The sequence below is a fragment of the Kogia breviceps genome, chromosome 8, assembly GCF_026419965.1.
Source record: "Kogia breviceps isolate mKogBre1 chromosome 8, mKogBre1 haplotype 1, whole genome shotgun sequence".
Classification (NCBI taxonomy): Eukaryota; Metazoa; Chordata; class Mammalia; order Artiodactyla; family Physeteridae; genus Kogia; species Kogia breviceps.
In genome coordinates this window covers 108,958,355-108,973,167 of record NC_081317.1, presented here as the reverse complement: position 1 = coordinate 108,973,167, position 14,813 = coordinate 108,958,355, and the positions used below count along the sequence as shown (strand labels likewise).

The 14,813-nt window shown below is 42.3% G+C and overlaps 1 protein-coding gene and 1 pseudogene across 5 annotated transcripts in view; one reads left to right on the top strand and one right to left on the bottom strand.

Annotated features, from left to right (window-relative positions):
• INTS9 (integrator complex subunit 9) overlaps positions 1-14,813 on the top strand; it is a 110,284-nt gene that overhangs the window by 53,701 nt on the left and 41,770 nt on the right. For all 5 annotated transcript variants that reach the window (XM_059071337.2, XM_067039992.1, XM_059071338.2 and 2 more), the window contains 2 exons: positions 11,988-12,108; positions 13,214-13,348. In XM_059071337.2, the coding sequence (XP_058927320.1) occupies positions 11,988-12,108; positions 13,214-13,348 (256 nt within the window). The remainder of the gene's footprint in view (positions 1-11,987; positions 12,109-13,213; positions 13,349-14,813) is intronic.
• Positions 9,442-10,892, bottom strand: LOC131761071 (forkhead box protein N3 pseudogene; annotated as a pseudogene).

Sequence of the window (14,813 nt, the reverse complement as noted above, 5' to 3'; positions counted from 1 at the left end):
TGGTCTCTAGTATTTTTAATATAAGGGTAGCATTTTTTGTATAAGACTAGAAATTTACAATTATAATTAAGAATAAATCATTACAGGGTATTGTCATAATCCTCTGACAAGCATTAAGGAGTTATGCATTAATATATTCCTGGCTGAAATGTTATGGCAGTTTTCAGTACTCAGAGCTTAAAATGTGGGTTTATATCTTTTAGAAGACATAAAATTTTTTTAAAAAGCATACTGTACTTGAAGTTCCTCTGCTCTGACACTCCTTGGGTATTTATAGAGGAATTTATCAGGTCTAACTACGTAGTAGGAAGAAAATTAAAGCTGTGGGCTTGGAAGTCAAACAGACTGGTGTTTGAGTTCCTTCCAGATCTGCTTCTTAGCTGCAGAAGTTTATTTCTTCTAGGCTCTGTTTCCTCGTTTATAAAATAGGAATAATATTAGCAACTTCACAAGGTTGTTGTGAGGACTAAATGAGTAATACAAGTAAAGTCCTTAAAACAGTGCCAGGCACACAGTAGGTGCTCAGTAAACACCAACAACCTTTCTCCCTTTAATGATACACTTGGCTCACATAACCCCCTTTCAGTAACCAGCACACGTCTGCCTTCCACAGCCTTATTTATCTTTCAATGCTGCCTTTCCTGATGAGAGCAAAGTAGTATCGTACAAGGAAGATTGTTTTCCTAATCCCACTGTTGCCTCTAGTTAGCGGTGTCATTCAGATTCTGGGACTCAGTCTTCTTTTCTGTAAAATAGGAGAATTGAATTAAACTATCTCTAAGTTCGCTTATGTTTTAGTTTTTAAAGATGCCCTTAAGCAGGTGTTCAGAGGGTGGTAGAACTTTGCTGGAGTCGTCACAACTTTGCAGTTCTTCAGCTTTGCAGTTCCAGAAACTTAGTCATTTCGTTTCACTCAGAGTTGATTAGCCTCTGAAGACTGGTTTGGGCTAACTAAACTCCCAGGATACTGACTGAGAAGCAAAAATCCCATTTAATTACTTTTTCCTGAGATATCTGCCTAGCTCCAGAACTAGGGTGGTTCATCTGTCTAGGACTGTCTGTTCTGGGCAGCAAGTCCACTTAAAGAGATCAAGTTATAGGTAAGAGGTTTTTCATGAACATAAAATTAAAGCAGAGATGGTTTAGGCCCTCTCAAGAATTGTTTCTATCATGCTTTGGTAGTAGCCTAAGCAATTGCCTTTGAACTTTTGAGAGAGAAATTGATCTAAAACAAAAAAACAGGGATTATAATCTGGTTTCAGTTTAGTATTGAGAAATGCTTGATCTTCAGGCTTTACTTTTGGTAAATTCCATAACGATCACTCTGCTAACCCATCTCCAGCCCACCCCACTCACACGTATAGTAAGCACACTTCACTGCAATGAGAGGAAAGAAACTTCTCTGCTTCTCGTATTCTTTGTATTCTGCTCTTACATTTATTTTGTGCGGTCATTCATTCATCAAACACTTAGAAAAAGCCCAACCAGTGTTTTACTTATAAGCTTTTAAGTGGTCCCTGTGGACCTAAAAGTCCTGCTCTTTTTAGAAAACACATGATGTTGTACTGGTAGGATGGAAGAAGAGACAGCAGAGCTCTGGCATGATGTCAAGCCCTGGGAAAAAAGTTTATTAAGCACTCAAGTGTGATAAGAACAAAACAAAAAAATGAAATCTTTTAGAAAGTCCTTATTAAGCATTTAGACTCTGAGAACTTGACTTTGATAAATTGGAAAGCCAGAAAAAACAGAACTAGTTCCCATTGGGTTTCCTTATCCGACTTATCCTTAATCAGCCAATAATCCTAATGGCTTTGAATGGCTCTGTAAATGCCTCTTTAATTATGGCCTCAAGCATAAGGAGAGTTTTAGGGAAAGCTGAGTTAGACAAGATGTTAGGAGATAGAAGGAAGTAATGAGGAAGTGACTAAATATCTCAAAAGAGTAAAAAAGGTGTTAGCGAAAGAAATTTGGGGGTATAAATAGGAAATTTAGAGGACTTCAGTCTCATTTGTTCATTAACTACCAAGTGCCTGGCATTATAAGTTTTCAGGGAAATGCCCCCAAAAGTTTAAGGTATGGTCCCTGTACCCAAGGAGCTTGTTGAGCAGAGATTACGTACTAAGTGGCCAGACCCAAGCTGGGTTTGGCAGGTTAAGCAGGGTTTGAATGAGGGAAGAGTTCATTCCAAGATAAGACAACATTGTGGGCAAAAACATAGCAACATGGCATGATTGAGAGGGGACTGGCTTGGTTAAAATCAGCCAGCGCACGCCAGGAAGGAGAGAAAAGCATTGAAAGCTAACCTTGTACAAAAGAATATTGAAAGTTTGTTCTTTTGGAAAAGCCAGCAATACATTTGACTAATTCCTAGTTTAAATCTTTTGTCTAGCTGATAGAAAACTTATCAAAATTGTTTGTGAGAACATAGTCACCAAACCTATGTGATAAAGGAAACCTCTAAACACTTCCAAAGAGAGAAATGATGAATAATTAGTTTTAGATCTGAAAGTAGTGTAGTCAGTATATAAGGTACCAGAATAAGATACCCAAAGAATTTAAGCATAGAGGGAAGGGGAGGAATTCATAGGCACTGAATATCATAGGTATATAATGTTAATAATATATATTATATATACACATAGACGTGTGTGTGTGTGTAATTTCTCACTTGCTGTGGCCTTCAGCAGTTTTTGAAGGAAACATTTTACCCTCAGTTTAGATATATGAAGGGAAAAAAGAGGGTAGGTAAATTATTGAATATTGCAACTAGAGCAACTAAATTAAGTATGAAGACCAACCTTCTACAAATGTTCTGTACAATTAGAGTTTGTAACAATGTCATTGGTGAGACCTGAGAAAAGCCCAGGCTAAGCTGAGGTATTAAAACACTGCCTCTGTACTAGAACATGGCCCAGAACACTTCCTAACTTGTTAGTAATCCTGGGTCTCCCACCAGGCTGCCCTTAGCTCAGGCTCCACCGGGAGGACCCCCTTCTTGGCTCACTCACGCGGTGGTTGTCAGGATTCAGTCCCTCAGGGGTGGTGGGTAGCTGAAGCCTCCCTCGGGTCCCTGTCGCATGGGCATCTCCTCAGAGCGTCTCACCACATGGCAGGGGTGTCATCAGAGTGAACAAGAGGGCAAGAGAGAGACTGTGGACGAGCAGGAAGTCCCGGTCTTCTGTAACCTAATCTTGGAAGTGACATCTTGTCACTTTTGTCACAGTCTCTTCACTAGAAGCAAGCCGGTTGGTGCAGCCCACGCTCAGCGGGAGGAGCCCCCGCAAGGGGGTGAATATGGGCGGCGGGGAGCCTGGGGAGCCCTGTCAGGAGCTGCCTGCCACCGAACCCTAAGCCGAGCAGGTCAGACTTGACACCGGAGCCATCGGGGCCTGCTTGGCCTTCCTCTTCCAGCTCACCGGTCTGTACCTCCCTGGCGTTTTTAGCACCTCGGCGCACACTTCGTGGTGCCCTTCAGATAAAACAGACATATGGATCAGCGGAACAGAGTAGAGAGCCCAGAAATGAACCCACACACCTACGGCCAGTTAAAGAACGTGGGTCTAATCTAGCTGGTGTGCGACTTACCAGCTCAGCCTCAAGCCAGAGGTGTCTCGGTTGCAGGGCCTTAGCAGAGCTAAGGGCAATTAAAACAAACCGACTGAGATGAAAGGTGTGGTTTGGCTGCATTGTTATTCGCCACCCTCCCCACTCTAGGCACTCCCGTGATAGCCTTCCAGCTCTGGTGTAAAGTGAAGAAACGCTCCTGCGCCTATCCAGCCCAGAGGAAGAAGACTTTATTTTTTGGGAGGGGCAGTCCTAGGAAGCCCAAGCCATGGGGCTCCCTGATCTGGAGGAATTTAAAGGAGGAGCTAAAGCAGGGGAGTAATTTGGGTTCTTCCTTCAGCCCCTCTAGAGCGGTGCCTGGGCCACTCAAGTTCAGAGTCATTGCTGCTCATCAGAGTAAATCACCTTGGGTGATCTCAGCACTGAAGTACAGATTTCAGTACTGAAGTCCACTACAGTATTGTTGGAAAATGCATGTTCTGGGGCCACGATGGCTGTGTATGTTGGAGACAGTTGGAGACAGTCCTTACTCAGCATCTGTTCTGTGCTAGATGCTTACGTGCATTGTATCATTTATCCCTCACAGAACAGCTCTAAAAAGGAAGTGATACTCTCCCTGTTTTACAAATGAGGAGACCGGCTCAGAGGTGAAGAGGCAGTGCTGAGATTTAAATCTAGACAAGTCTGTAAATCCTCCACTTTCCCCATGATGTGCCTCTGAGAGAAACCTCTCCTTCCTCAGAGTGGGTCGCAGGGAGTTGCACGGGTGTGGAAGGAGAGAGAAGCAGTAGCAGCGGCCCCTGCCAGTAACCTCCTCCAAAGAGAGCTTCTGTGCCACTTCCCAGGCTCTGAGACTCAGGCCATCTTCCCAAAGAGCACAAACGATGTGTACCTGGCCTAGACGAGTGTCTCAAGACCTGAGAAACGGTGACAGGTGGTCTAGATTTTAGAGCGGGAGTGTTGTCCACAGAAAATATGACAAAGAGGACGGCGGAGTGTTACAGGCTTGAGGGAGCCTGGCGCTGCGAGAGCAGTTTATAGCTCAGTACGTAGAATGTAGGCCGAGGCAGGACCTCGATAAAGAAGGCCTTATAAAGTCATGCTAAGAGTCTTGGATTTTATCCTGAATGGAATGGTGCACTGTTAAAGTGGAGGAGGGGAGTGTGTGTATGTGTAGATAGGTGTAGATTTGCATTTTCAGTATATCCTTTAGGCCCTTCTGGGAGTGAAGGCAAGTCTGCAGGCAAGGATGACTCATGGCTTTCCACATCTCTTTTATTGCTTTGTACTGTTGTAAGATTTTTCCTAGACTTAAATTCCTTGTGAGCACAGACCTTTATGTTGTACCTGTTAAATCCCTTACAGGACTTAAATGCTATGGCCATAGTCGGGGCTAAGTAAATATTTATTGACTAAATATTGTAAGACCTAAAGCAGTTCACTACACATAGATATGTGAAATAAGAAAATCCTCAGATAAGTGAAACAAGAGAATCTTCACCTGTTTATGCAGAAGGTAAAGAGAAGAGTCGTTGATACTTTGTTGCTGGAAAAACAAAGGTGAAGAGAATTGGAACATCATGATCTGTGTGCTATTTTGGCTAAATCTCTATTCCATGTTTATATGACCATGAACATGCAATTCACTGGACATACAACATTGTTACGATTTTTTTCTTCTTCTTGAACAACTCTTTGTTTTCCCTTGAGTTAGTAATTATCTTGTTTGCTTATTTGCTTAGTTTTCTGTGTACATATTACTAATTTATCCCTAACCCCTCCCACATTTGTCTAAGTCTCTCCTCAGTATGTTCAAACTCGATGGGTGGTCTAACAATTTTACCTTCTTGAAAAGTCGTCTCCCAGAGCCTTCACTCTTCCCCTGCCTGGTGTCAGCTGCTCTTGGGCCTATTGCATGGCATTCAGTTTAGGACTTTCTCCACTGTGATCCTGAAGATTTCTTTGCCTCTTTCTTCTCTTAGAAGCTCTGTTTTCTGGGCCTTTCTCTTTTTTTTGTTTACGCCTTCATTTTGCAGGGCACATCCTCCAACGACTCCCTGAGAAAGAGCGCATGGGAGGTAAATTGTCTGAGACCCTGCACGTCTAAAAAGTCTTCATTCTACTCTCACACTCTGATAGAAATGTGAGTTAGATGTAGTTTTCTCATAGAATTTTGAAAGCATTGCTCTATTTTCTTCTGCTTCCAGAAATGCTGTTTAATAGTCCAATGCTATTGAGTCTAGGTCTTCGATATGTATCCTGTTTATCTCTCTGTGGACTTTTAGAATCTTCTCTTGTTCTTAAAGTTTATGATGATGTGTCAAACCTAAAGCCAGTTTACATTCATGTGTTGAGCTTAGTGGGCCCTTTCAATCTAGAACAGTGGTGGCAACTATGGCCAAGTCTCTGTTTTATGGCCACATCTGGCCTGCCACTGTTTCCATAAATAAAATTTTATTGGCACACAGCCAAAGATTTATTTGTCTGTTTTCTTTATAATGTAAATATTTTCCCAGAATATATCTGGTGTTAATTCTTCTGGGTCAGTATTTTCAGGTATGCAATGTGTTCTTTCAGTGTATAGTTTCTTTTTATTTCACAGTTATGGTTTTTATTATTCTGTTCCCTTGCTTGGATTTCTGTAAGGAGCTCCTGTTATCTGTATGTTGTATCTTCCTTGCCTCTCTTCAACATTTGTCATTTTTTTCAAATTCTTTTTATTTCTTTTTAGTGTTGAATTTTTTCTTCCAATATTTTATTAAACGATATTATCTGTTGTGTTTATCCACTCTTGTGTTTCTATTAGTTTAGTCTTCATCTGTGAATTCTTATTAAGTTTCTAATTCTTTATTGAGTTCTGTTCCCTCATTTTTAAGCTCTCCTGATTCTTCATTTTTGTGGGTCTTTTTTGTGTCTTGTATAATTTTTTAATGTTTTTACCTTATTTTGAAATTTTTATGTTTCGTTGGCATGTTTTCATTGTCTGTATGGTATGATATTTTTATTCCAAGAGCTCTCTTTTTCTTTTTTTTAACATCTTTATTGGAGTATAATTGCTTTACCATGGTGTGTTAGTTTCTGCTTTATAACAAAGTGAATCAGTTATACATATACATATGTTCCCATATCTCTTCCCTCTTGCATCTCCCTCCCACCCTCCCTATCCCCCCACAAGGTGGTCACAAAGCACCGGACTGATCTCCCTGTGCTATGCGGCTGCTTCCCACTAGCTATCTATTTTACACTTGGTAGTGTACATATGTCCATGCCACTCTCTCACTTTGTCACAGCTTACCCTTCCCCCTCCCCATCCAAGAGTTCTTTTTATTCTCTTAATGCCTCCCCCAGTTTTTAGTAGAAGTCTCTTCTCATTTCTTAGATATACTATCTTATTTATCTCTCCAAGGAGAATAATGACTGTTATATTCTACCTACCTAATTTATTTCCTCTCCCCCTTCCTCCATTTGTTTTGGCCTTTATCATTTTAGAGACTTTACTCAAATGCATGGTAATCCTGGGTTATTGGTTCATGTTTAAGAGTTAGACAGAAAAAAAAAAAAAAAAAACCTGATTAGAAAGTCTGTGTGCCATAAGTAGGTTTTGTTGAATTCTAGACTTTATAGAATACGCTATGGCATAATCTGGTTCAGCAATTTCATTGTGAAACCCCGGGTGTGAGTATCGTTTTGTTGAGTTTTTTCTTTGGTGCTGATCATATTTTTCAGAGAAGCTTCTTCCAGTCTCCTACCCTGCAGGGTTTAAGCCTAACTGATGGTGTTCTGATCTGAGGAGAAGAAAATTGTTACTCTCAGTATGTAAACTTTTGCTTAAGGTGGCTGCCTCTAATTGTCAATGGTTTCTCCTAGTCCGGACTCTCATTTTTATTCTCTCCAGAGAACAATCTGGTGATGTGCCTGGGAGGGGAAGGGTCAATTGCTGAGCTATATGGAATAGGTGAAGAGAATTGGAAGGTTCTATTTCTTAATCAGTTTTTTCTAGGAATTTTCTTGCGTTTAGGCTCACCTTCAATCTCACTTCAAGACATACCTGTTGTTTCCAATTGCTGAGCTTTTTGTGGGTTTGCAGTATAAATTAAGTCACTTGAATTGAAGTTTCCTGGGTCTGCTAAGTCAGTTATCGTTTGTCTTTATCCTTTCCACTTTCTAAAATGCTGTTGCTGTTCTCTCTTCTCTCATCTCTTTGTCTGAAGTGGGTGTGTGTGTGGGTGTGTGTGTGAAGCCCTTTACTGTTGTTCAGTGATAGTTTAGGAGACAGCACAGAGCTAACGTACAGGTTCAGTTCTCCAGAAGACCCTTCACCTGTACTGTACAGAGAATCTCAGAGAAGTCACTCTTCAGGCCTATTCTTGGTTGTGTTCGAGCAAATGATAACGTGTTTTTCTAATGACACATTTTTGTTTGTTTGTTTTTTTTAATGGATGCTCCTGATGCTGGTCTGGAAGGTTGCAAGATGTTTTTTTTTTTTCTCTTTTGTCTATTTACATGAAAATAATTCATGCTTCATGCTAAATACATTGTTTACCTTACAAGAACTTTATTTTTGAATTTTAAAAGTTTGTGTTTTTGTGCTTATTTTTCTTTGTTTTTCTTTTTTCAAAGCAATTCCATGCATTGTGGATCAGAAATGTCTGCTGGCTACATTGGCTGAATGTGGAAGTCATTGATTTTCACAAAGATGAATTCTGACTGACATTAATTGCAAACTCCATTTTGAGGGCAGTATAGGAATTTTTTTTCCTTTCTTTTTTGGTATGTTTTGCTTTAGTTTGTCCGTCAATGTGCCTTTCATCTTTTAAAAATACACCACAATGCTAATGGCATGTTCTGCAGCTTTTTGTTTTGTTTTGTTTTCACTTGGATCAAATGGTTTTGACAGACAGAAAAAGATTTGTACCACTATTTCCTTCGTTAACAGCTATTGTAATTTCTTGGAACTTGATTTTCACTTGGGCAGTTAAGACAACGCTTGTTTTTTACATCAGTTTTTTTTTTCTCTCTTTCTCTCGTGTGTGTGTGTGTGTGTGTGTGTGTCTGTGTGTGTGTGCGCACGTGTGCAGGACCAACTTTCAGGCTTATGGCTTGTGGAACCTTCTCTTAATGTAAAACAGAATTCAGTGATTAACAACATCACTAAAAACTGACCCAGTTTCTTCTCATGAGTCACTGACACCTGTTGAATATGAATGGTCCAGTGTCTACCCAGGAAGATGCTACAAGGCTTCATGGTTAAGAAGCACAGAGGACTGGTGACCGCCCCCCCCACCCCCGCATCACACGCTTGGGTCAATGCCAGGGGTTTTCCTGGCACAATTTGATGCCCAGTGCCACAAGCTTGGGGTCTGCTCCTAGGAGAACCAGGGGTCCTTCCTTCTCCTCAGTTGCTTTATGGGTATTCACTCAGCGAACCCAACTGGGTGCACATCCTGACCTTTTAAACCTAAAGGTTGGGACTGATCGATGGTTACTTTGCACACGTGCCTTCTAAGTGCCGGATGTGTATCCCCGTGGCATTATTGTTGCCATTCCTGTGGATTCAGCCATGGGTTTCTGACAAGCTGGAGGAAACAATGGTAATTTTGGCTTTTTCGGTTTTGTCTTCAGATAATGAAAAGCTTTTGTAAAACAGCTGAGTGTCAGTGTGAGTTCTATGGCTTCAATCTCCTTTAAACATAAAATTCTTAAGGATCCAAAACAAAGGAGGGGTGCAAATTTTTTTAAAAAAAGAAAAAAGAAAGAAAGAAAACCAAACAAAAAAGAAGAAAAAATAATAAATTGCTGATATTGCCACAAATCATTAGAAATCTCCTGACATGCTGAAACCAAATGGCCGTAAGTTCAAAACAAATCAATGACTTTTTAATTTTTCGTGGTTTCCTTTTGTTCTTTCTGCCCCTTTGCCATCAGATTGGTGATGTTATTCAAACAGGACCAAATCCCCGCCAAGTGCAGGATCGACCCCGCCGCCTCTTTCATCGCCTCGTCATCACTCTCAGGGGGCTTTTCCGTGCATCTCTTTTTGAGGGGCAGCATGTCGCTGGGGACCTTCCTTGCCTTGGCGAGGTGCTGGCGCTTCTTGTGCTGGGACGCGTAGCCACTGTCCCCCAGAGCATCCTTGGCCTCCTTCGGGCTGCATTTCCTGTCATCCTCCTCCATCTCGCTGTGGCTCTCGTGGCTCTGGAAGCTGCCCTCACTGCCATCCTGGCTTCCGTTGGTGGCAAACTCGTAGTGGTCGTTGGCCAAGGAGGAGGAGATGGAGTCGCTGGCGGGCGAGGTGCTCCTGGCACTGAGGGACTTGGCACTGCTGGACTTGTCATCCTCCTTGGGTCTCCTCTGCCCACCGGAGAGCCACTGGACGGCTCGCTCTCAGTCCTCATCTGGCAGCTGGTGAGGCCACTCGTCACGGCTGCCGTCATTCCAGTGGGAGTGATTGGCAACGGCCGGACTCCAGGAAACAGGCCTCGGCTCCGGACCCGCATTCCATTTCGTATCACGCTTGGAGGAACTGCTTGTATCTCGGAGAGTATTCCAAAGCATCATGGCACCGGCAGCACCAATGTCAGGATCTTGGAGAAAGGCTCCATTTCTCTTAAAGAAGGTGCTGCCTGGCCAGAGGGGTGGACCTGATGTGCTTTTTTATGCCTGAGGCGAGGCGGGAGGTGTATTGAACACATTCGAGTGTGAGTGATAAGGTGTCTTTTTCAGAGCCTGAATTAGACTTTGTCTGTACTCTGGGTCTATGCACCACAGTGACCCTTTCCCTATACTCTGACTCCTCTCTTTGTCCACTTTCTTGAAACACTTATTCAAGGACAAATTATGTCTCACTGAGTTTTTCCACCCAGTAGGTACGTTTGCAAAATATGGAAAATGTTCCAAGATCCAGTTGTAGATATCCTTTCCCGGCAGGCGCTTGGTTGGAGAGTCCTCGATGGCCATAAATATGAGGCAGCTGAAGGAGTAGGGGTCTTGCAGTTGGGGTTCTGCCTGGCATCGTAGGGCATGTCGGAGTGGGCAGGGGATGGGGGCGTGTCATCGTCCAGGTCCTGGACGGGGCTGACGCTCTGCAGGACCGAGTCTCCAAAGCTCTTCAGCAGGTTCTTTCTCTCGTGCAGCCAGTTCAGTTTGGTCAGCTCTTCATCTTCCGTGGCCCCTTCTTCTAATCGGATGTCAGGCAGAAAAAAGTTGAGGTCATCATCTTGCTGAAGGGCCTTGGAGAAACCACTGCCCCGTTAACACTGACTCAGCCCACTGGAGACACTAATTCCTGAGCTTTCTGGTTTCTCACTGGGAGACATGACTGGACCCATTTACATGAAGGCTCCTGGCCAGAGCAGAGCTCGGGGGCGTTACTGCCCTTCAGCGGGAGCCGACAGACTTTTACAGGCGCCCAGAGGGCATCGCCTGGTGAACCGGCTAAGGACGCGAGGGGCGGGCGCAGGCGGCAGGGGCGCGGGGGTCGCAGCGCGACATGGGACCTGTGGCGTCTGCCGGGCGCGCCGTGCGTCCTCTCGCCGGCCCCGCCGTGCGTCCTCCCACCGGCCCCGTGCTCTCCCCACCCGGCCTCCCTGCAAAATGTGTTTTATTTTCCTCTTTCTGCCAAGCCTCAGTTGTGTTTAAGCCAATTCTTTTCTGTAGCTTTGCAGGCCCACAAGTAACGTTTATTTCATTTATCTTTTGTGAACAGGGAAGACAACATGATGTGTCATACAGAAATGCTCTATATTAAGATGTATATGATAAGCCCCAGAACAACCACTAAGGAAATAACTAAAAAAAAAAAAAAAAAAGTAAAAAATCATAAAAGGAATTAAGAGGCTATATCAGAAAATATTCATTTACTGTTTTTAAAAAGTAGTAGGGGAGGAATAGAGGAACAAAAAAGATATGTGATATATAGAAATCTAAAATTAAATTGGCAGACATAAGCCAACTACATCAGTAATAACATTAAATGTGAATGGCTTAAGCAATTCAATCAAATGACAGAGATTATCACATGGGTTTTTTTAAAAAGACAAAAAAGAAGACCCAGCTATATGTTGGATAAACAAAATAGAGGATAGAAAAACAACAGAGAAAAATCAATGAAACCAAAAGTTGATTCTTTGAAAAGATCAACAGAACTGACAAACCTTTAGCTAGATTGACCAAGAAAAAAAGGAGAGAATACTGTAATTACTAGAGTCAGAAATGAAAGAAATTACTAGAATCAGAAATGAAATTGCAGAATACTGCAATTACTAGAGTCAGAAATAAATTGTTTTTATTTACAGAAATAAAAACAATTGTTACAGGTTCCTGTGAACATTCAGGTATGCCAGTAAGTTGGACAACTTGGATTAAATGGACAAATTACTTGAACTTCTAGGAAGATAAGAACTGACTTTATGATACATTTGCAGGCTGCTGCCTTCTCCTCTCAAGGATGCAGTAGAAGTATCAACCTGGAGAAGATGCTATACAATGCAAGAGGTGAACTCTGCCCTTAGTAAAATCCAGCTAGTCGGATATTCTCAGAAAATTGTGAGTGTTAATATGATTTTAAGTGACTGATGAATGCTTTCAATTCATACTGTTGTTCTTTGGAAGGATGCTATACTGCCTTTTTTTTAAGTATCTTTTTTTAAAAATTATTTATTTTTTGGCTGTGTTGGGTCTTCGTTGCTGCACGGGCTTTCTCTAGTTGTGGTGAGCGGGAGCTACTCTTCATGCAGTGTCTTCTCTTGTTGCAGAGCACAGGCTCTAAGAGCGCGGGCTTCAGTAGTTGTGGCTCGGGGGCTCTAGAGCACAGGTTCAGTAGTTGTGGCACACGGGCTTAGCTGCTCTGCAGCATGTGGAATCTTCCCAGACCAGGGCTCGAGCCTGTGTCCCCTGCATTGGCAGGCAGATTCTTAACCACTGCGCCACCAGGGAAGTCCCTAGTTCCCTTTTTTAAGCCACTCAGTCACTACAAATCTTGTACTAGTACATAGTGAAAAGATAGAACATCTGTTGTTTTCCTCCATCTTTCCCAGGTTCTTATTGGCACTCTTTCCTAACCCTTACATTCCCTATCGCTAGCTAGCATGTAATGAGTCAGGAGAAAGGCATCTCATCCTGTTTACTTTAGAACAGTGACACCACTTTACAGATTTTGGACTAGTGAAGTAGGAAACAGATAGAATAAAAGAGATCAAGAAATAATTTGGCAAGTATAACTTTTAAGCTCTGACTTGATCATGATAAGGGTTCCCATTCCTGTTAACTTGTACCCAGAACCACTCAGTACAGAACAACCAAGATATTAATTCCTAACCTGAAAAGGGAAGAAAAAGAAGAAGAAAACCGAAGTATTTGTCTCTTCGGTCTGTTTCATAATGTAGCATCTCTGCCTTTTAATGAGTGAGGCCTAGGTGCCTGGTGCCATGTGGATAGACTGAATCTCTCAGAGGTATGACAAGTGAAGACTGTCAGCTGTGTCTCCCACATGGTCTCCATCATCTTTCTGTTTTACTTTAAACTTTCTGGTTCACTTGAAAATAGTTTCTAAGTGGAGAAGAATGTTTCTGTTATTTTTCCCTGCGAACTTATCTGGCATGACTGTACTACTGAATGCTCATCACACATTCTTATTGTGGTTCTTTTCTAGGAGCTTTTTGGTGCAGTCCAGGTGACTCCTTTAAGCTCTGGCTATGCCCTTGGAAGCTCCAACTGGATTATCCAATCCCATTATGAGAAAGTGTCTTACGTCTCCGGATCCTCCTTGCTTACCACACACCCCCAGGTAATTCCAAATTCTCTTTTAACAGCTCAGCTTTTTGGTTATTTACCCTAAATTCAGCATGTGTCCAAAGTACCATCAGCTGTTTTTAAATCTTCCTAATTTCAATTTCTACAAACATTCTTTTTTTTTTTTTTTATTGTGGTAAGAACACTTAACATAAGATATACCCTCATAATAAATGTGTAACTGTACAATACATGGTTGTTGACTATAAGTGCAATGTTGTATAGCAGATCTGTAGAGCTTATTCATCTTGCTTACCTGAAACTTTATGTCCTCCTCTTTATCGAAGTTAGAGTATTCATGTCCATAGTTCCTCTGTAAGATCCTGCTGCCTTTAGGTCACCTCTAGGATTTAGAGATTTCCCAACACTTCCAATAACCAGAGCCTGATGAGTGTAACAGAGATGATCACTTGTTTACTCCACAAGTATTAATTACTTAATATTTACTAAGGGCCTACTATGTGTCAAGCACTCATCTAGGTATTAGAGATTCAGTGGTGACCCACAAAGTCCCTTCTCATGAATCTGCCTTCATTGATGTATAGAGAGAGAATGGTGTGCTGAAAATAAATGAGCAACGTAATTCCAGATCCTGACACAAGTACTGAAAACAACGAAGCAGAGTTATATAGAGAGAGTGATGGAGACTAGTTTAAACTGGATGGTCAGGGGAAGCTTCTAGGGACAGTCTCATTGGGACTGAGACCTGGAGAAATGAGGCATGTAAAGCTGTGGACAAAGCATTACAGGGACATGGCAGATGAAGGGCTCCTAACACCAGAACAAGCTGGGCATGTCTGCAGAGCAGAGGAGACCATTGTGATTGCAGCATACTAAGTATGATCAGGACGTGTCCAGGAGGTTAGCAGACACCAGGCCATGTAGGACTTTGTAGACCATGATGAGAAATTTGGATTTTATTTGAATGTATAGACCGAAGCTATTGGAAAGTATTAAGGTAGTCATTCATTATCAGTCACATTGGCAAGCATCTAAGTGCATAAATATTGTTATAAATGTTAGTTATTCCATTTTAGGTATTTGTAAAGAATTTATTGTTCATTTCATAAATCTTGGTTCTTTCCATGTTTGTAAAGGAGGGCAAGGGAGATTAGATATTGTTAAGTTAGATATTGTTAGTTAGCCGGTGGATGGGTGGATGGATGGATAGATAGATAACTTGGGGGAGTCCATGTCCCATTTTAATATAGGAAAAAGAATGACTGCTGTAAGTCCTGAACAGTAGGATTCTTTTGAGCTGCCACTCTGCATTGTTTTTGTACCTTTTTTTTTTTTTTTTTTTGTGGTACACGGGCCTCTCACCGCCGTGGCCTCTCCCGTTGCGGAGCACAGGCTCCAGACGCGCAGGCCCAGCGGCCATGGCCCACGGGCCCAGCCGCCCCACGGCATGTGGGATCCTCCCGGACCAGGGCACAAACCTGTGCCCCCTGCACCGGCAG